Source organism: Pelodiscus sinensis, chromosome 6 (genome assembly GCF_049634645.1).
Source record: "Pelodiscus sinensis isolate JC-2024 chromosome 6, ASM4963464v1, whole genome shotgun sequence".
NCBI lineage: Eukaryota > Metazoa > Chordata > Testudines > Trionychidae > Pelodiscus > Pelodiscus sinensis.
In genome coordinates this window covers 83,001,387-83,023,251 of record NC_134716.1, presented here as the reverse complement: position 1 = coordinate 83,023,251, position 21,865 = coordinate 83,001,387, and the positions used below count along the sequence as shown (strand labels likewise).

Genomic DNA, 21,865 nt, shown 5'->3' with positions numbered 1-21,865 from the left:
GGGAGGCTGGAGCCATGTAGCCCCCTCACTTTCTGCTGCTCCTAGGGCCAGGAAGGCTTGGGCCACGGGGCCTCCTCCCGCCTCACTGCTCTAGGGATACTGGGGCACATACATGCTCTTCCCCGCCCTGTGGTGTTGGTGGGGCGTGCGCATGTGGCCTCCTTCCTCCCTGCTGTTCCCAGGGGCAGGGAGACTCGGGCCGTGAGGTCTCTTCCCTCCTCTCTGCTCCTGGGGGCAAGGAGAGTGTTGGGGCCATATGTCCTCTTTCCTCTCTGCTGCTCTGGGGATGCTGGGGCACCACACATGGCGGGGGTGCGTGCATGCTCAGTGTGCTGCTCCTCCTCCACTCCTCCCCGTGGTGGGGGCAGGGCCTCAGCAGAGAGGACGGGGCTGTAGGTGGGGTTGGGGGCCTGCCTCCTCCTAGAAACTTCTCAAGTCTTCTCAAATGTTCTCTGTAACAGACGGCATGACGGACACCTCTCCTTTTATAAATAGTATAGATTATTGCTATTAGTTGTATTATCACAGTGATCAAGAGCACCAGTTAAGGACTTGGTGCGATGTGCTGTCCAGACACAGAACACAAAGACAGTCCATGCCCCAAACAGTTTTCAATCTAAGTATCATGGCAGAAATTTTAAGATACTGGAGGAAATGATCCTTCAGAATATTCCCTTAAAACTTTCCTTTTTCACAATCATCTCTGCATTCATATTACACCAGCTCCTGAAAGTCTATCTTCTAGAAAAGAGGTGGAGTTTTGCAGAAGCTGATCCGCTGTTCCATAGATATTCTGACTTACATACAGATTCAACTTAAGAACCCCAGGCATCCCCAAGTCAGCTGCTGCTGAAACTGATCAGCGGCTGATTCCAGGAAGCCCGGGGCAGGGGCTTCCTGTAGTCAGCCACTGGTCATTTTCAGCAGCTGCTGACTTGGGGACACCTGGGGCAGAGCAGCTGGGGTGCTGCTGGGTTGGTCCAGTTCAGCTGGGTTGGTCCCCCCCGCTGCTGGGTTGGTCCAGTTCAGCCGCAGACCAGGGGGACGGGGAGCAGAGCGGCGGCTTTGCTCTGCTTTGCTCCCCGTCCCCCTGGTCTACAGACCAGGGGGACGCGGAGCAAAGTGGCGGGACACGCGGGCAGCGGACAGCCCAGACGCGTCTGGGCTGTCCGCTGCCCGCATGCCCCGCGGCTTTGCTCTGCTTTGCTCCCTGTCTCCCTGGTCTGCAGACGCGTCTGGGCTGTCCGCGTGCTTCGCGGCTTTGCTCTGCTTTGCTCCCCGTCTCCCTGGTCTGCAGACGCGTCTGGGCTGTCCGCTGCCCGAGCGCTCCACGGCTTTGCTCTGCTTTGCTCCCCATCTCCCTGGTCTGCAGACGCGTCTGGGCTGTCTGCGTGCTCCGCGGCTTTGCTCTGCTTTGCTCCCCGTCTCCCTGGTCTGCAGACGCGTCTGGGCTGTCCGCTGCCCGCGTGCTCCCCGGCTTTGCTCTGCTTTGCTCCCCGTCTCCCTGGTCTGCAGACCAGAGGGATGGGGAGCAAAGCGGCGGGACACGCGGGCAAAGCAGAGCAAAGACGCGTCTGCCTGGATGATACTACTGCTTAGCACTCTTAGGCTATGTCTAGACTGCAAGCCTCTTTTGAAAGAGGCTCTTTTGAAAGCATCTTTCGAAAGAGCCTCTTTCGAAAGAGAGCGTCTAGACTGCACGGAGAAATTTCGAAAAAGCGGCTTGCTTTTTCGAAAGAAAGCATCCAGTGAGTCTGGATGCTCTCTTTTGAAGAAGTCCTATTTACATTGAAGAACGCCTTCTTTCGAAAGAGGAACTTTCGAAAGAAGGCGTTCTTCCTCGTGAAATGAGGTTTACCGCCATCGAAAGAAAAGCTGCGTTCTTTCGAATTAATTTCGAAAGAACGCGGCTTGAGTCTGGACGCAGGGGAAGTTTTTTCGAAAAAAGGCTACTTTTTTCGAAAAAACCCCTGAGTCTGGACACAGCCTTAGTAACAATACTACTTAGCACATATGGGCTACATCTACACTGCAGAGTTTTTGTGCGATTTTGTGCAAGAAAATTTACAGTACATAGTAAGATGAGAGGGCTTTTTGCACAAGCGTTATTCCTCTTTCTATGAGGAATAAGCCTTTTTATGCAAGAGCTCTTGTGCAAAAAGGTGTGTCTGGATGGCAAACAGGTTTCTTGTGCAAAAACAGCCTATCAGAAAAAGCACAGGTGCTCTGATGGCCATTCTGTTAATGGCCATCAGAGCTTTATTGCACAAGTGTGGACGCTCTCTTAGGTGAGAACCCTGCAGTGTAGATGTAGCCATGAAATGGTTTATAATTTCAGATAACTGGATCCATATTAACTAATAAATGTTTCAGTTGAGTCACCTCTCATCTTGTGTGTCTGCTACCATATAAGCTGAGTAGTTTTCATCTTCAGTAAAAGTTGGGTTATCCAGAGAGTGGACAGTATGGTACAGAAGAGAGATTGGGGAAAGAATTGTTGAATCACTGGGGAAAGCAGCATCACAATGATTGAGCACTGGATGCAGACAGGCAGGATTCACAGCAATGTCTTTGTGGGCGGGATAAGGAGGAGGGATGTACTGTACCACTGTAGCACCATGTGAAGTTATAAATTGGTTAATTCTAGTGAAAATAAGGGATAACCCAGTTGGAGGCAAGTCTGTAGTTGATGCACTTTCATAATGTTCTTTGCAAGATTCACGTAGCAGTATTTTAAATTTGCACATGGCAATAAAAACAAAAGTCACACCAACAGAGAGCAGAATAGGCCCGAATAGCTGAGTCCGCTCAAGGTGAATAATGCCAGCATATTAAATCCATTGCATTACTGTGAAAGTGATTTCCACCACCCCTAAAATGCACCTGAAAAGAGTAAAGTGGTACCAGCTTTGTCATCCTCTGACACCAGGACATCAGATCTGTTGGCCTGATATGGACTGACAGAAAATACACTGAAAGAGAAATCTTCAATACTGCTGTTGTTCTGCTCCATTGATATACATCAGTTTTCTTTGGTCTCAAGTGAGATGGAATTTATAAGAGATCTTAGGTTGCATTTAAAAGCAATGGGTCAGATTAGTTATATAAGAACTTTGCATGTGTATGGTTAACTAAGTGCATCATGCGAAGGAATAAACTTTGCTTGGAAGAATAAAGGTCTGGGAAGTGAAGCCTGAAGTGGTTCTCTTAAAATGCCTTGAATTATCTATTGCTAGGGTGCTTACTTCTGGAAACTGCTTTAATATTTCATGACTGTTTGTCCTTCTATTTGTCCTATTATTTAACTTTGGCTGTTTCTTATGGCACCAATGCTTACTTAGAGAGACATATAGCTGCCATATCTCAATTTCCAACATATTGACAACATACATATATTTGGGCACTAGCACTGAGATGACTCTGTTAATCCTCTGGGGGCAATCACTCCCATAACCAAAATCGGTAGGGTTGTATATCAAGAAAATGCACCACAAGTAGAACATAATTAGGCTGAATGCTTTGCAACACTTGGTACTGTGATACTTATAGTTAAGGCTGGACTTATGTCACAACTTTGGAGTCCAGAACTTTCATGATCTGAAAACAAAACTGTTAAAGATCCTTGATTTTTTTTTAAGGTCAAAAGAGGTTGTGATCATCTAAACCAGGGCTACTCAACACGTGGCCCATGGGCTGCATGAGGCCCACAGCCCATTCCTTTGCGGCCTGCGATGCGGTTTGGGTTTACGTGGAGCTCAACACATGGCTCATGGGTGGGAGCCAAACCAAAAAAGTAGTCAATATAAAGGTCTTCACACTTAAGTCATGGCCCTCAGCATGCACTGTATCATTGTGGCCCCTGGGGCTTCCAAAGTTGAGTAGCTCTGATCTAAACTGACTTCTTTCATTAGGAGCCTCTTTTGTTGTTTAAACGTCTCAATCAGAGCTGAAACCAGTCATGGTAGGACTGAGTTTCTGCCCTGCCTGCTAAGAGCTAAATCACTGAGAGCTGAAATCACTTGAGATGGGGCCAGTGTTTCTGCCCAGCCTGCAAAAGAGCTGAAAATTACTAAGAGACTGATGTGCAGAGATCACAACAGAGAGGCAGGCGGCAGAAGAAGATGATAGAAAATCAACTAGTAAATAAGCAGGCAGCAGGGTGGTGGCAGAAAGTTGCGACAGTGGAGAGCCATGGTGAGCGGCCATTAACAACTGTGGAGGGGGGACTGAGGGGAGTGCAGAGAAGGGTGAGGCATGTGAAAGGGGCTTTTTGGTTGCTGGATTTAAGAACCTGAAGGGTAAAGGGCACTGCCCACCCTACTTGGAGGATGGGTCTCTTACTCATGGTTTATGTTTATAAGTTCTGCTTGTAAAAAAGAAACTTATAATAAAAGGAGGGAAACAACTCAGATTTAATTTGGGAAAACATTGCAAACACACTCTGGGCTTGTGAGTGGGGAGATGACCAGGCGTGGTATATAATTGTCCCAGATTACTGGGTGAGGTCTCCACTCAGTTCTGTGTTGTATCAACGGTCCTGCTGTGAGGGCAGGAGACTGGACTTGATGACCTCTTGAGGTCCCTTCCAGTTCTAGTGTTCTATGATTCTATTAAAGGACTCCCTAGATATTGAATCCTGCACTAGCTACTGCTGGCTCACCCTGGCAGAAGGGTTACAATTTAAAAATGTAGATACTAGAATTAGATACATTATTACCGTTGGTGTAGAGAGGTATAATGTCATCTCTATTCCTAGTTGATATTTCCATTTAGAAACTCAAAAGTCAAGTAAACACTTTTTATTGGAAGCACGTCTTCAGTTAAAGTTATTTACAATGGCCCTTACATGTAGTTTAGTTACTGCTTTCCAGGATACACGATCCACTACTAAGCTGTAAGCATCACCTATACTCTGTGATACGTTTTACTGATAGATACACAACAGGGGCTATGGCTACACTGGCAGCTTCTTGTGCAAAAACTCTTCCAGAAGAGAGCGTCTACACTGGCATGTGCTTTTGCGCAAGAGACGTGCTTTTACACAAGAGCATCCATGTCAGTATAGACACTCTCTTGCACAAGAAAGCTCTGATGGCCATTTTAACCATAGGGCTTTCTTGCGCAAGAAATTCATGTTGCCTATCTACACTGGCCTCTTGCGCAAGAACAGTTGTGCAAAAGGGCTTATTCCTGAGTGGGAGCGTCAGAGTTCTGGCGCAAGAACCCCTGATTTCATACATTAGCACGTCAATTTACTTGCGCAAGAACACGTGGCCAGTGTAGACAGGCAGCAAGTTTTTGCGCAAGAGTGTCCGCTTTTACGCAAGATCGCACAGTGTAGACACCACCCAGGAGTAAATGAAAAGTACAATTGACTTCTTCCTAGGCCAGGGTTGGGCAATAATTTTTCCAGGGGCCCACTCCAAGAATTGTCAAGTGGTCAAGGGGTGCACTCTTCCATGATATTAATGGAGGAGGCATGGGGTCTGGGATGGAAGTTGGGTAAAGAAGGAAGCTTGAGCTAAATGATTGGGGTGTGGGATCTGGGTGGGAGTTTGGGTGAATAAAGGGGTTGTAATCTGCAGCAAGTGATTGGAGTGCAGGGTCTGAGAGGGTGTATTGGTGTAGGAGAGGGGCAGAGGGTTTAGGTTATCTGGGGTAGGGGGCAGGAGTGGGTGAACAGAGGGATGGGAGGAGGGAAAAGCTGGGGTACCAGAGGCAGGCTCTGGCCAGGAGATGCAAATCCCAGCCAACAGCCCATCAGGTTCCCTGCTTCCATGCCCAGGCAGGCTTCTCAGAGAGGTCAACTTCAGGGCATGTATGTCCGTGAATAGCTGTGAGCCCAAGGGGCGGCAGCAAGAGTACTTCATGCGCTGCTTGTTCTTCAAACAGGCATCTCCCATTAGCTGGAAACCAGCCAATGGGAACTGCAAGATTGTGCTGGGGGCAGGGGCACTGTGCAAAGCCGTTCCACCCTGGGCTCGCAGCTATTCACAGACAAACCAAGCCTCACACCCAGCTTTTCTGAGTAGCATGCAGAGATGGGGCAGGCAAGGGGCTTGACTATGCCTATGGGGCATACCCAGCAGCTTGGTGGACTGTATCTGGCCCATAGACTATATTTTGCCTGGCTCTGTCCTAGGTCCTTGGTACCTTGAATTGCTTAAAATGGGCTAGAGCAGTGTTTTGCTGTTTGGGGTGGATGATAGAATTTGAAGTATTTAAATTAAAACCCTAATTTTCTTCCCTAAATTAAGCATTTTTTTCTGCTTCCAGGGTGAAATTTAACCCCTGGCAGATGACTCACACAAGGCCTATGGAGTATTCAAGATCCACGTAAGCTCTATTTAATTTATTCTGGATCACAGCTCAGAATCTGCCCTGCCCCATTCTTCCTCTCCCCCTGCATCTTGGCTCTGCTTCTCCACTGTGTTCCCCCTCTTCCCTCTGAGGTCCTGCCTTGGGTGGAAGATGGAGCTATGGGAGGGGGACTCCCCATACAGAGATAGGCGAGTTGCTTTCCCAAGCCAACTGTGGCACTGCCACAAGCTCCCTCTCCCATCCCCCAGTCCCAGCCACTTGCACAAAGTTGGCCTGAGTTTCTATCGTGCCCCACAGGGAGCTGGCCCAGCCTCCCTCCTCCTATGCAGGGCTGGCCCGACCCCCACCACTCACCTCTCTACACCTCATTTTGCAACTGGGCATTTGTCCTGCTACTCTTGAAAACTGGTAATCAATTGGCAAGAGCAAATTAGTGCCCTACCATGCAACTTCTATTGGACCAATAGTGTAAAACCTGCTGTTAGTACAGCTGTTTGCAGGTGCCCTTATGATTAGTTGAACCCTTGCACTCTTAGGCTGTGTCTAGACTGGCCAGTTTTTCTGGAAAATCAGTTGATTTTCCCGGAAAAACTTGTCAGCTGTCTACATTGGCCGCTTGAATTTCCGCAAAAGCACTTACGATCTCATGTAAGAAATCAGTGCTTCTTGTGGAAATACTATGCTGCTCCCGTTCGGGCAAAAGTCCTTTTGCGCAAAACTTTTGCGCAAAAGGGCCAGTGTAGACAGCTCAGCTTTGTTTTCTGCAAAAAAGCCCCGATCGCGAAAATGGCGATCGGGGCTTTTTTGCGGAAAAGCGCGTCTAGATTGGCACGGACACTTTTCCGCAAAAAGTGCTTTTGCAGAAAAGCGTCCATGCCAATCTAGACGCTCTGTTCCGAAAATGCTTTTAATGGAAAACTTTTCCATTAAAAGCATTTCCGGAAAATCATGCCAGTCTAGACGTAGCCTTACAGTGCTAGCTTGCTGTGTAGATCCCAGTATGCTTGTCCTGGAATTTCTGGCACTCAGGCCCTGCTATATGTACCTCATTATGCTAGTGCCTTGGTGCAATGACAACATTATGCTAGAAATGTCAATCCTGAATATAGTGCCCTGTAATGATGGTCTCTCTGGGCTGTTAATGTGAACCCTTTATTTTGGTATAGAGTGGTGTTGTTTCCTTATTGGGCCCAGGCTATTAGTGAGACAAAGTGGGGTCAGGTAATAGCTTTTATTGACCAAACTTCTGTTGGTAAGAGACAGATGTTCAAGCTTACATAGAGCTCTTTGCCAGGCCTATAAGCTTGAAGGCTTGTCTCACCCACCAACAAATGCTGGTATAATAATAGATATTACATCATCCGCCTTGTGTCTCTAATGAAAATCTTGTCATTATGGCCTTGTTGAGTGTATTCTAACATACTGAGAGCATGCATCTTGGCCACTAGAGGAGGTGTGTAAATCTTAATGCTACGTACCTACTGCAATTTAGCACTTATGCCATTCTGAGCCTGGTACTTTTAATTTTGGCAGGTATATCCTGATGCCAATCCATAGAGGCAGTAGTTTTTGGAAAGAAGGTGAAACTTGGCCTGCCCTTGCATGGGGGTGCTATGGTCAGGGTAGGTCTCGTGGCCAAGAGGCAAGGAGTATGATGGGCCTGCGGTGCAAGGCCATGGAAGAGAGTGCAGGACAACAGGGGGAGACAGTGGCTCTTACCACAGTCCAGCTTCAGTTTGTGGCCTGCTCAAGTGGCGTGGCCTTGGGGGAGAAGAGGAGCTGGGATGAGGCCCATGGAGAGGGAGGCGTGAGAGGTCTAAATTCTTTTTGTCCAGGGCCCCAATTAATCTTCAGCCATTTCTGCTAACACCAGGAAAGGGGTTCCAAGTGAAGGTTCGGTACTTAGACTGACACATGTATCTCATGTTGGAAAGGGTTGGAGCTTTGTGCTTTTTTTATATGTGACCCTTGGCTCTAAATTTCTTTTAATTTTTTGTCCAAGAATTTAAAAAATCCTGAAGGACTGAGCCCTTAAGTTCCTGGATATAAGGTGCTGATCCTTTTTGGAAGGTACTTTGAAGTTAGTAAGAGAAGCAGATGCTATGTATCTGAAAGGAGTCTTAATAGATATGCTAAGCTTGCTCTCTCTCAAGTTGCCAGTTAAATGTACATCTCATGTCTTAGATACAATGTCCTTTCTTTTAATTGCAGATGAAAAATCTCTCCTTCTGGAAAACACTGATTTTTAAATACAGTATAGCCACACAAGAGCGTCCAACTTAAAAATCAGTTGAAACTGCTGGGAGAAATCAAAGTGATTTATAATAGCAGTAATTCCTATTAGAACAGTCATCCATAGTTAAAGTATTAAAGCATTAACTATTTTCAACTTTGTCTTGAGGCTCTTAATTGGTGGCTAAACCTGACTTTTATGGGGATTACTACTGTAAACATACATGTTCTAAATTAAACTATATGGCATTTGTTACGAGACAGACTAAAATGAAATATTACTAGCATGCACTGACTGCATCTAAACTAAGTAAATAAATGGATATTTTGCAAACTTGGCCTGCAAGTACTTTCCAGAGAACAATAACATATATTTATAAAGCCATTATTTATTTGCCATAGCTCTGAAACTATTTAATTCGAGTTGATCAAAATTAAAAAGCTGGTGTTCAACTTAATTTCTATTATAAAAGAAGCTAAAAATAGACAGTAGATCCATAACAAAATATGAACATCTAACATGGTTGCAGTTCAAACTATTAATGCTGTTGTTCTAAATATTTTAAAGTTACATAGTATTTCTTTAAACCCAAACAGGTAATTTATGTGATGCTGTTTGGCAGTTATAGATACAACCAACATTAATGTTTGCATCATAAAAATAAGTTTAAAAAATGAAAATTGAAGTGTACGATTCCACAGAAAAATGAACTTAGTTCACAGTTCTTTGTGAGAAAGGCTCAGAAGAGGCTAAAGCCATGCAGGAACCAGACCAAGAGGAGGGGGTGGAGCATTTACTGTTGATTTTCTCTCTTCGTATTTTGGCAGCAATTCCAATGGAAGATGCAGAGTAGGTAAGAACTCTGAAGATGAACTGCTCCCAGGAATAGTATATAGTGGTTCATACTCTCTAACAGAAACCATTCCTTGAACATGTGCAAGTTGGGTCCTGCAAAACGTTACACATTAGTACATTCTTATCTCATTTATACTGAGCCAAATCATCCTTCCATTTTATACATGCACATGCAGTGTACATGAAGCCAGTGTGTTCAAGCTGCCTTTTTTTCCTAAAAAGATTGTCTCACTGCAGCAACATATTTTCCACATCTACTATATATTTTAGACCAGGGGAGGGGAATAATTTGATGGGGAGGGGACCACTCCAAGATTTTGGAAAGTGGTTGAGGACCATACTCTTCTATGATAGTAATGGAGGAGATGCAGGTTCTGGGATGGAGGTTGGATGCAGAAGGGAGCTTGGGGTAAGGAACTGGGTACAGTAGAGAGACTGGAGTCTGGGAGGGAGTTTGGGTGAAGGAGGCGGTTGTGATATAGGGCAGGGAACTGGAGTGCAGGGATTTGGGATGTGACCATGGGTAAGAGGGTATTGTGATCTGGGACCAGGAGATTGGGGTGCCAGATCTGGAAGGGGATAACGAGACAGAGGGTTTGGGTATGTTGAGGGGGGCAGAGGAGTGGGGTGCCAGAAGCAGGCTGTGGCCAAGAGACTTTCCTGCTTAATACGTTTCCTAGCCAGCCAGCCTGCTTGCCTGGCCACATGCTTCATTGAATACCTGAGCTGAGGAGAGGGTGTGTGGTTCTTTTTGGCTGCCTGTTATTCCAACAAGCAGCTCCCATTGGCTGGTTTCTGGGCAGAAACTGGCCAATGGGATTGTGCTGGGGGTAGGGCAGGTCCTGAAAATTCCCCCTCCTCTCCAGTTTTAAAACAGAAATGGAGCCCTGCAGCTGTGTTTTTGCATGGCATGCAGGGCAAGCAGGGGAGCCTTCCTGGGGATCTCTGCTGCCTTTACGGCCTGGATCCATTGGCTTGGTGAGCCAAATCCGGCCCGTGGGCCATATTTTGCCCAGGCCTGTTTTAGACACTTTGTGCGTCTGTCTGTCTGTGTGTCCATTTGTTCAAGAACTCTTTCTAAATGGCATGAGATAAGACCTCCAAACTTGGTGTGCAGATTCCTCTTAGCTTAACTTAAAGCAAGGCAAGGGCTACGTTGTGCCAGGACAACGGGATGTGCCTGAAATTTCATTGTTTCTCATAAAATGGAAAGGAAGGGGTCTGGTAGGTGGGACAGTTATATTGTAGAATGACTAAAGGGGAGAGCAAGGGGCCAGATATATACTATATGTTTGAGAGTTTGTGTGTCTGTATCCCAGCCTCTGCCCACTGCATTTCTCACCTGGGTCAAAGCTGCTATGTTGAGAGGTCTGGGGTTTCCCTCTTTCCCCAGAACAGCCTGCATCCTGAATCCCTCAACCCCAGCTCCACCCCAGAGCAATGATTTAAATGAAGAAAAACATGTGGGCTTTACCCACAAAAGTTCATTATACTACATGTATATTTTTGTTAGTCTCTAAGACCAAGTCTACACTACAGGTAAGATGGAAGCAGTCACAGTCAATCTTCCGAGGTTTGAATTAGCAAATCTAGTAAGGACACGCTAATTCAAACTGAGAGGGGTGCTCCCATCGATACTGGTAGTCCTGCTTCTACAAGAAGTAAGGGAAGTCAAAGGAAGCGTACACTCCCTTGAACTTCCCACAATGTGGACGGCACCAAAATTCGACATAAGATACTTAACTGGCCTGGGCAAAACTTAAGGTACGCAATTAACATAGCTGAAGTTGCATTTCTTAATTTGAATTTATCCCCTAGTTTAGATTAGGGGTAAAGTGCTACAGGCGTATTTGCTGTTTTAAAAACTTATTTGAATTAAGGACCCGAGCAACGCCAGGTAAATCTAGTTTCCTACAAAAGAGGGCTTTTTATATTTCACTGACAACATTTGAAAAAGCAGAATAGTCACTTAGAAACAGAAGAGATTTTCGTATCTCTTCTCCTTAACTTTGTTCCATCTTTCTTGCCATAATCCACTATAGCCTTACTTTTTCCTTCCTTATAATAGTTAGACGTTCTAAAACCCTAATTATTGAAATTACAATACTCCATTCTCTGACTCCTCAGATGAAGGTGCTCATTATTTTAATGAAGCCTTCCAACAGCCTGAGAGTTTGATCCTGATTGTCCTCCAAGGCATTCTTTTTACTTCATGAAGAATTTTCTATCCAGTATGAACAGGAAGAATTTCATCAGTTAGGGTTCAGAAACCAGGAGACAGGTATCCTTGTGCAATTCAGGTAAGAATAGTTTAAAATTAAGATAAAATATTAAAAGGAAGAAATTTGGTGATTTACTGGAAAAATTTATAGTTGTTAAGCATAAAATACATGATGGTTAAGAGTGTTGTCCTAGCTACGTTTCAACCTAAACTTAAACATTGCAGATTCTGGCAAACAAACATGAAGACTCTCTTATCCATTATTTACAATACTGTGGTATGGTAGAGGATTTTCACTCATAGGAAGGTTGGTGGCAAGTGGCTTATGAGTTATAGGTGGTGATAAAGAGTCAATAAAACGAAGTGGTGGAAATGTCATTACAGCATCACCTAAAGAGAAAAAATATCACTAGTAATATATGAAAATTTAACTCCTTTGCTGCCCCTCTCTCTACTGTGCCAATCTAGACGCGCTTTTGTGCAAAAAAGCCCCGATCGCCATTTTTGCGATCGGAGCTTTTTTGCACAAAACAAATCTGAGCTGTCTACACTGGCCCTATTGCATGAAAGCTTTGCGCAAAAGTACTTTTGCCAGAATGGGAGAAGAATAGTATTTACGCAAGAAGCACTGATGTCAGACAGTAGGAAGTCAGTGTTCTTGCAGAAATTCAAGCGGCCAGTGTAGATAGCTGGCAAGTTTTTCCGCAAAAGCAGATGCTTTTGCGGAAAATCATGCCAGTCTAGACGTAGCCTATAATTATGCACTGCTTAATCTGAACACTAATTAGACATAACATGCTATGAAGTTGGACAATGAAGTATCATTTATCTTATTCAGAACTTTGAATTTTGAAGGGGTTTTAGTTTTTAAAGTGGACAGCCAACTAGTCCACTAGCCAACAGTCAGCTAGTTCTCCTAATTAAACAGGTACAAGAACCACTTCTCCTTTTCCTATTCAACTTTTTGTGTCTTTGTCTCTCAAGTTTATGTAAAACTGAACCTCTGTTCTTGGAAAGTGTTTCAATCATCTTCCCAGAATGACAGTAATTAGGCAACACCTATCTACCCAACATTAATACTTCATGTTATCACATGAACTTGCTCTGCATAAAGGATGCTCCTTATATGTTTGCTTAGTCACCCTATTCTGAACATAGGCCCCTCAAGGAAGACAACAGAATTTAGATCTTTTCCAATATGCTGTAGGAGAGGAAGTGATTGCTGGCTTACTAAACACACACAAATAGCATTTTGCAGGGACCATTCATACAACAACATTAATACTAAAGTTGAGCAGAGCACCTGTTGCCTAAATAAAGTGATTCTGATAAGGTAGAGATGGACACTCAAGACTAGTGAGTGGGGCGCATAAGTGGCCCTCCTTTGTCTCAGAGGGCTGCAGTGGTGGGCAACCTGCAGCTCACTGAGGTTCCATCAGCAGCATGTGCACCGCCTCCTTAGCCCTCCTTCTCCACGACTCACACATGCGGGCACTGGAGCCCCATACTTTCTACTCCTCCCCTTCCCTTCCAGCACTTCTGGAGCATCATGAATCCACTGATTTGCACCCCATACCCACTCCTCCCACAACTTGAACAGTCATAAACAGCTGATTTGAATCATTCAAGCTCTGGGAAGGAAGGGAAGCAGGAAAGAAGCATGAATCAGTGGATTCATGGAGTTCTGAATGTGCTGGGAGAGATGGGAAGGAGTAGGAAATGCAGGTGCATGAGGAAGGGAGTATAGAGAGGGTGCACGGGCTGCAGGTTGCCCACCACTGTGATAAGGCGATGGAACCAACAACTTATGCCAATCCACATTTTAAGTTCAGGCCTGATCTTAGTGTGTGGGTGCGTCTAGACTGGCAAGATTTTGCGCAAAAATTTGCCAGCTGTCTACACTGGCCGCTTGAATTTGCGCAAGAGCACTGCACTGACTTAGTGATGTACAAAATCAGTGCTTCTTGCGCAAATACTTTCACACTCCCACTCGGGGAAAAAAGCCCTCTTGTGCAAGAATACTTGCTCAAGAGGGCCAGTGTAGACAGGGAAGAATTGTTTTGAGCAAAAAAGCCCCGATGGCTAAAATGGCGATCGGGGCTTTCTTGCGCAAAATCGCATCTAGACTGGCCACGGATGCTTTTGCGCAAAAGCACTTTTGCGCAAAACTATCTGTGCCAATCTAGACGTACTTTTGCGGAAATACTTTTAACAGAAAAACTTTTCCATTAAAAGTATTTCCATAAAATCATGCCAGTCTAGACGTAGCCTGTTTGTATATTTTACTTCTATTAGAACTCGCCATAGTGTGTGTATTAGTTTTGTTTTCTCCCTCAAAGACTATTTCTTAAAATTGCCCCTCATATACTCTGATATCAGCCTCCCAAACCTTCACTGTTTCCTTTTAAGCAGCAAGTTAAATAGTCCTTATGTCAGGCAGAATGAAGGCAGAATTGTTTGTGCAATAGATTTCAGGAGGAATGGGTGACAAATCAACCACCTTGCTGCTCAATACCACCTGCTTGATTGGAACAGATCACTAAACATATAGTTTAAAACCTATGAACTATATTCACCCAGAATTAAAATAGTGGCACAAATAAGCGCTACCTTCTGCTGCACATTGTCTCTGACTCATTGGAATCCTCTATTTCAGGGGATGATAGAACAGAATTCCAAGCTAACCTGTATTTTCAATATAGTAATTAAAAAAGCCATGACACCTAAATTTTATAAATGCCTATTTCATTGTCTGGGAAAGGAAATAGGATTGCGACTACTTATGCTAGATAGCACGGTTTCTTCCACATTTGCCATTGGTGGCTTTTTGTAATTCAAAAGGCATTTTGCCCTGAAGAAAGACAACTGAATTAACTACACTTTACATGTTTCCATAATATGACTTGTTTCTCATTTCGTATGTTAAACTACACACAATAGAAACTAGCATGCAGGTTAGTAAAACTAGCTTTCAAATTTCAAGTACATGCATTTACCTACCTGTGGTAACTTCAAGTGATTCTGGACTCTGAGGCTGTTCTCCATTTTCAAAGGATTCTTGGCTGAGATTTAAATTAGTTTTCTTTTTAATATGAGCTATTACGAAGAAACTTAATCCAATAACCACAATCAAAGGACCTATGATTTGAAGAGGCAGAAATCCACAGCTTGGGAGTTCAATATCAGAAATGCTGGTTTGATTATACTGTAGACTCTGCCTTTCTTGGCTACATCCAGGAACCCAAATTCCCAGAAAACTAATTAGCATTCCACTACCTAAAAACAAAACTCCAAAGATAAGAAAATGGGCAAACTGACAGTTCCCTTGACAAAAAATGAGACTGTACACCTGCTCACCTTGCATCTGTCTCTGTCTTGGTACAACCTAGCTCTTGATTGTGCCAGCAAGGCACAAACTAATCCAACAGCAACAAGCACAGGCCCAGCAATCTTAAGGGCCCTGTTACAGTCACTGAAGGTTCCAGATGGGCATGTCTGTAAAATAAAGATTGAAAGCAGAAATCCAATGCATAGTAATGCAACTCCAAAAACAAAAAGGACAAAAAAATTCCTATGATGTTTATTATTTCCTTCCCTACCAAGTCTGGGAACAGCAACAACTGCACACATTAAAAAAATGTCTCTTCAAGCAAGGCAGAAAGATATCATCTCCTGTTAGTGTTCAAAGAGGTAGAAAATTTCTGAAGATCTGTGAATGCAAATATAATTGAAATTAGAGCGTATGTGGGTAACTACATTGTATACTTTTTGTCCGCACTTACTTCTCATCCTGTCCAATGGTCTAAAGCTAGTATATTCCCAAACATCTCATTTTAGAACAAAAGCTTCATGGAAATAGACATGGGTTATAAGGCAGATAAAGGGAGATCATGAACTTCATATTTATACCACATTATTGTAATATAATTAAGGGAATAATGACTATAATTACCCAATTCTACTTAAGAGGATGTCACCCTATGAGGGGTATATCCTTAAAAGGAAAAATTACCAAGTTTACCTCCAACTTTCAGAAGCCCTGGATATAGGGGCTGATGACACATGCCTAGAAAGTCATAGGTATATGAAAGGGAACCATAATGAAAGAGGAAGATTGGGAGAAAGTCCTGCTTTTGTGGGCAACTAGAGAGGTGAACATCTCATTAAGGATTGACGCTATTGTTCAAGAGAAAAAATTGGAAGGGAATGCAGGGCTGGTCCTTCTCCACATGCTAGAAGAGAACCTTGACTGGAGGGGTTTTGTTGGATAGACGACATTTACCAGTAAAGCTTGAAAGAGATTGCCTGTTGAAAGCATGTGGGTTTGTTGTTCCTCATTCAGCCAGCTGACGGACATGTCAGCTCCTTTCCATAAAAGAATTTCCTGTAGCAGTGTAACTGAAAGAGCTAGGACACTAGAGACAAATTATGGTTCTGATCTGAAAGGTGAGTGTGTAAAGGTAGCATGCTGAGGTTGTATTATTATGGATTCAAAAGTCAGCAAGAAACAAATTTGCTCTTTTTGTAAATTAGAAATGTCTTCTCCAAGTGCTTGCCCTTCAGACAATTTGCAAGCTGAAAGTCAATTACGATCTTTCTTGTTCATAAATAAATTATATTTTTTTGCAGATGAAGGATGACTGTTGAAATAAGTGAGCCCAAACAAAATCCATCTCACTTTCCATTTAGCTGTATTATCTCTACACGGCTAAAACAAAATAAATAAAACCCTGGTAAATTAATATTCATCAGTAGAATATGCAAACATGACTGGCAACAAAAGGGTGCAAGTCTATTGACTAACTGCCATTTTTACATAGCCACTTTTAAGAGTAACATCGCATTTTTTACATAATTAAAATGTACAAAATAACCAGATTTATTATTTATTGAGAGCTGCCAAATAATAAAAATTACAGTAATATAGGACAGAGGCAAGACAAAATGTGATAAGCTTAAGACCAAAGAAAAACAAAAGGACTACTGCAGACTTCAAGGAGGAAGGGCTGTGTCTGTAGCTTATTGCAGGGAGGAACAAAGTCCAGCAGCTGACCGCTTGTCTTGAGATACCAAATGAAGTAGAAAAATTCAGCTAGCCACTGTTAATTACACTGGCTGGCTAATGTAGAAACTCTCATTATGAAGTCTGTTAAGTGTTTCTTCATGATTGTGGGTATTGCTCTAAATTTACCTCTTTGTTGAGAACATCCTTTGCAACTGCTAGCTAAGGAACCTATTGACAATGTGGATTGCTTAAGACTTCCCTATGGATAGCAGTGGGCTTGTGTAAAGCTTTACAGTAAGACAAATTAGAAGTTTTGACAGAACTGTAAACTAAAGAACTTTATCCCTTAGTTAGGAGTAACTGTAATATAACACAAGTACTGATGAAACTGACACTTAAACTGGATTCATTTTTGTTAATAATCTTCCTTGAGTCTACTAGTCTGTCCTTCCCTAACAAAACTGTTACAATGGTGGTGTTTAAAATAAAAATTCTTATAGGTCATAATAAGGTTTGTGTCCTACACATCAAGAGTCAGAAACCCTTTAAAATGCAATTTTATGAAGAATAGTTAATTATAAAGTGGAAAGATTATAAAGGAAAGATTAAATGCCAACATTTTCTTAGCATTCATTAGCCAAAGAACACCAGAGCTTATACTGGAGAAGTTCAGGGCAGATTTGCTAGGTCTTAGGAAGGACTTTCTACGTTCAATAATTTAAAATACAGTATTTGCAGAAACTAACACAGGTAAAAAGGTCCAAACATTTGTAAAAAATTGTGTATGGTGCAGTTTTTTTCCATTCACTTTGGAAACACTCTAAAGAGCATGATATTCTCACTGGAACAAGTAATGAGAACTAGTTGAGCTATACAAAGATATTACCAGGCAAAGTAAAAAGCCAGAAACTGATTCTAGTGAATGGCGCTGAAGACTCACAGGGATCAAAATCACTGCAAAAGTCCAAGTAAACTAATCACATCCCCCAGTAGTTTCAACAAAGACATCATTTCCTGGAATACATTTTCTGATACACTTTTGAAAGCTCCAACCTTAAAATATCAACAGGTAACTTTAGTTAAAAGCAAACCAAACCATGGACTCATATGAAGTAGTATCAGATACAATTTCAATATACAGTGACATTCCTCCATTAAATCCCACTCAAACTAACCAGATAGCCAACTCTCTCTCCTCTCTCAAACATTCAAAATCTAAACTAATGAAATAATTGTATAAGACTCATGCCTGAACCTTCAGCAGTGACTGAGGAGCCCTCAGTGCAAGACCAAGAGAGTTGCAACAACTGGTTTTAAGTCACTTTTGCACTTATATGGGCTAGGAAATCACACAGGACCCACAGTGTAACTGCTCCAAATTCTGCTGCTTGCCAGCAGCCCAACCCAATCCCTTTTCTTAACTATGCTTTCTGAGTCTGTTGCAGAGAGATGTGACCTAGAAAACCATTATGTTGGCTTTATACCCACTGCAGATAGCCCTATTCTGGGGCAATTGTCTCATCATAAGCAATATACGACTGTATATCAATAGAGAAATGCAAAGCGGCTCTAACAGAGCCAAAGATCTGGGCTAGATCTAAAATAACTGAAATGTTCTAAAGTTATCCAAAAGAACTCCAAGTACAACACACCATTAAAAGTCTTTTCCATATGTTTTTTAACACACAGGCATGGCTGGGGGTAGAGGGGCCAGTAGATTCACATTTTGTTGCTTCCCTAAGCCAAGTTCATTGTACACACCACTGCTTGCATTTCTCTGCTTTTCCCTCTAAGTTCTCTGTGTGTCACCCTCCCATTCCCTTCTATTTCAGGAATTCCCTACTACTCCCTCACAATAGGGGCTCTGCATTGCTCCCATTTCCACCTCAGCGCATGGCCAGGTGATTGCATTAAGTTTGCAGATGATACCAAGCTGGGAGGTGTTGCGACTAATCTGGAGGATAGGGTCATAATTCAAAACAATCTGGACAAATTGGAGAAATGGTCTGAGGTAAACAGGATGAAGTTTACTAAAGACAAATGCAAAGTGCTCCACTTCAGTTTCACACATACAGAATGGGAAGTGACTGTCTAGAAAGGAGTACGGCAGAAAGGGATCTAGGGGTTACAGTGGACCACAAGCTGAATATGAGTCAGCAGTGTGATGCTGTTGCAAAAAAAGCAAACATGATTCCGGGATGCATTAACAGGTGTGTTGTGAGCAAGACATGAGAAGTCATTCTTCTGTTCTTCTCTGCGCTAGTTAGACCTCAGTTGGAGTATTGTGTCTAGTTCCGGGCACCGCATTTCAAGAAAGATATGGAGAAATTGGAGAGGATCCAGAGAAGAGCAACAAGAATGATTAAAGGTCTAGAGAACATGACCTGTGAAGGAAGGCTGAAAGAATTGGGTTTGTTTAGTTTAGAAAAGAGAAGACTGAGGGGGGACATGATAACAGTTTTCAGGTATTTAAAAGGGTGTCATAAGGAGGAGGGAGAAAACTTGTTCATCTTGGCCTCTGAGGATAGAACAAAAAGCAATGGGCTTAAACTGCAGCAAGGGAGGTTTAGGTTGGACATTAGGAAAAAGTTCCTAACTGTCAGGGTAGTCAAACACTGGAATAAATTGCCCAGGTAGGTTGTGGAATCTCCATCTCTGGAGATATTTAAGAGTAGGTTAAATAAATGTCGTATCAGGGATTGTCTAGACAGTATGTGGTCCTGCCATGAGGGCAGAGGTCTGGACTCGATGACCTCTCAAGGTCCCTTCCAGTCCTAGTATTCTAGGATTCTATACTCTCTCCAATCCCATTCCAGGTCTCCCACTTCCTCGTTTCACCATGGCAAGGACTTTGTGTGCCTTGTTATATTAGTTTAGATGGAATAAGTGGGCTGAACGTGTTAACATAATCCAGTCACTGTCCAAAATTAAACTGCTGGACAAAATTCAAGTATGACATACAGAAACCTCAGCCTGCTTAGTACTATGGCTTTAACTGTTTAGCCAAAAATGGCTAAACAGTTAAAGCATTTGATATATAAAATATTAAATAAAGCCTTTCATTTTAGCAACATCTCTTGTTCTTAACCTGAAAAGAATTTTTAAATGAAAAAAAAAAAAAAGATATGGGGTCATATGAGAGGTGGGGAATGGCAGAGGATTGCAGGCAAGGGCAGGTGCAATTAACTTGCAGTGGAAGTCAAAAAAGCAAATAGAATGTTAGGAGTCATTAAAAAAGGGATAGAGAATAAGACAGAAAATATCTTATTGCCTCTATATAAAACCATGGTACGCCCACATCTTGAATACTGTATACAGATGTGGTCACCTCATCTCAAAAAAGATATATTGACATTGAAAAAGGTTCAGAAAAGAGAAACAGCAATCATTAGGGGTTTGGAACGGGTCCCATATGAAGAGATATTAAAAAAGACTTGGACTTTTCAGCTTAGAAAAGAAGAGACTAAGTGGGGATGTGATAGAGATCTATAAAATCATGACTGGTGTGGAAAAAGTGAATAAGGGAAAGTTATTCCATTATTTCGACAATATAAGAACTAGGGGTCACCAAATGAAATCAATAGGCACCAGGTTTAAAACAAAAGGAAGTTTTTCTTCATTCAGTGCAGTCAACCTGTGGAACTCCTTGCCAGAGAATATGGTTAAAAACTAGGACTTTAACAGGGTTCAAAAAAGAGCTAGATAGAATCATGGAGGTTAGATCCATCAATAGCTATTAGCCAGGATGGGTAGGAATGGTGTCCCTAGCCTCTGTTTATCTGGAAATGGATGACAGAAGAGGGATCATGGGAGGATTACCTGTTGTGTTCCTTCCCTCTTGGGCCTCTGGTATTGGCCATTGTTGGCTGACAGAATACTGGGCTAGATGGACCATTGGTCTGACTCAGTTTGGCCGTTCTTATATTCTTGTGTTCTAATAAAATATAATAGTAATTATCATCTTGGGGAAAATAGAAGTTAGTCAAGATGGGCTGAGCTTGTTGTTATAGCCAATCCTGTTTCCTCCCAGGTCATGTTTGGACTCAGCTGGAATTGGTAGAAGTGGCAATGTCATCTGGGTCCCCCACTCTGGCCTGATCAGGTTTGGATCTCTCTGGATGACAATGGCCCGACTCACAATTAGGGTAAACGTGAAGGGCCAATTATTACAACAGCCCCTATTTTAAGAATGTAAAATCCCATTTAATCAGTTAACTGGTTAAATGTTATGTTTAACTGGTTAACTGTTTAAATGAGGACAGGGAAGAGTTGGTGCAGTGGGCCAGTGGGGCTGGAGCAGCTGTTCTGGCTGGGCCAGAGTTAGGGTTACCAGATGGTTTCAACAAAAATACCGGTCACACCTGACATTACATCACAATCTACATTACATATTATTTAGAAAATACTGGACATTTATATTTTCTCATTTATATTTTCTCAATTTGTTTCCCAAACAGAAAGCTCAAATACTGGACTGTCCAGTTCAAAACTGGACACCTGGCAACCCTAACCAGAGTGCTCCCTGACCTCCAAACTGGCCGTGCCTGCTGTGCCACAGACTGCTCCAGCCAAGCTGGGCTCACCATATGATTTTGGGAGGCAGGACTTAACTCCCCCCCCCCACACACAACATAATAAAAGCACCAAATTATAACAATAGTTGACAATATTGCTGCCCCATTGTTAGCCAATAGTTACAATAGGGGATCTCAATACAGGCAGTCCCCGGGTTATGTACAAGATAGGGACTGTAGGTTTGTTCGTAAGTTGAATTTGTATGTAAGTCGGAACTGGCGTCCAGATTCATACGCTGTTGAAACTGACCAGCGGCTGACTACAGGAAGCCCGAGGCAGAGCTGCTCTGAACAGCGGCTGAATCTGGACGCCTGGGACAGAGCAGCTGGGGTGCTACCGGGTAGGTCCCCACAGCGCCGCACTTCGGTATCCATTGACCCTTGGCGCTGCGAGACCAACCCGGCAGCACCCCAGCTGCTCTTGGGGATGCCTGGGGCAGAGCAGTTGGGGTGCTGCCGGGTTGGTCCCGCAGCGCCACTCCTCGGCGCTACTGGACCAACCCAGCAGCACCCCAGCTGCTCTGTCCCAGGTTTACCCAAGTCAGCTGCTGCTGAAACCGATCAGGGGCTGATTCCAGGAAGCCGGGGCAGAGCAGCTCTACCTCGGGCTTCCTGGAGTCAGCCGCTGGTCAGTTTCAGCAGTGGCTGACTCAGGG

At 43.4% G+C, this 21,865-nt stretch overlaps 2 protein-coding genes and 1 long non-coding RNA gene across 7 annotated transcripts in view; 1 reads left to right on the top strand and 2 right to left on the bottom strand.

Annotated features, from left to right (window-relative positions):
• LOC106732099 (uncharacterized) overlaps nucleotides 1-21,865 on the top strand; it is a 90,150-nt gene that overhangs the window by 8,481 nt on the left and 59,804 nt on the right. For 2 of the 5 annotated variants that reach the window (XR_012904840.1, XR_012904837.1), the window contains exons 2-3: nucleotides 6,277-6,336; nucleotides 11,537-11,709. The exons of 1 other annotated variant lie outside the window; for it this stretch is intronic. This is a non-coding gene — a long non-coding RNA (uncharacterized LOC106732099). The remainder of the gene's footprint in view (nucleotides 1-6,276; nucleotides 6,337-11,536; nucleotides 11,710-21,865) is intronic. 2 more of the 5 variants (XR_012904839.1, XR_012904838.1) reach the window with 1 other exon arrangement.
• TMEM174 (transmembrane protein 174) lies at nucleotides 1,281-7,060 on the bottom strand. Its single transcript, XM_075932250.1, is given in 2 exon segments — nucleotides 1,281-2,875; nucleotides 2,878-7,060. Coding segments are annotated over 2 exon segments (633 nt in total). The 5' UTR covers nucleotides 3,014-7,060; the 3' UTR covers nucleotides 1,281-2,378.
• TMEM171 (transmembrane protein 171) lies at nucleotides 7,257-21,535 on the bottom strand. Its single transcript, XM_075932251.1, is given in 4 exon segments — nucleotides 7,257-9,500; nucleotides 11,886-12,020; nucleotides 14,631-15,008; nucleotides 15,011-21,535. Coding segments are annotated over 4 exon segments (960 nt in total). The 5' UTR covers nucleotides 15,261-21,535; the 3' UTR covers nucleotides 7,257-9,303.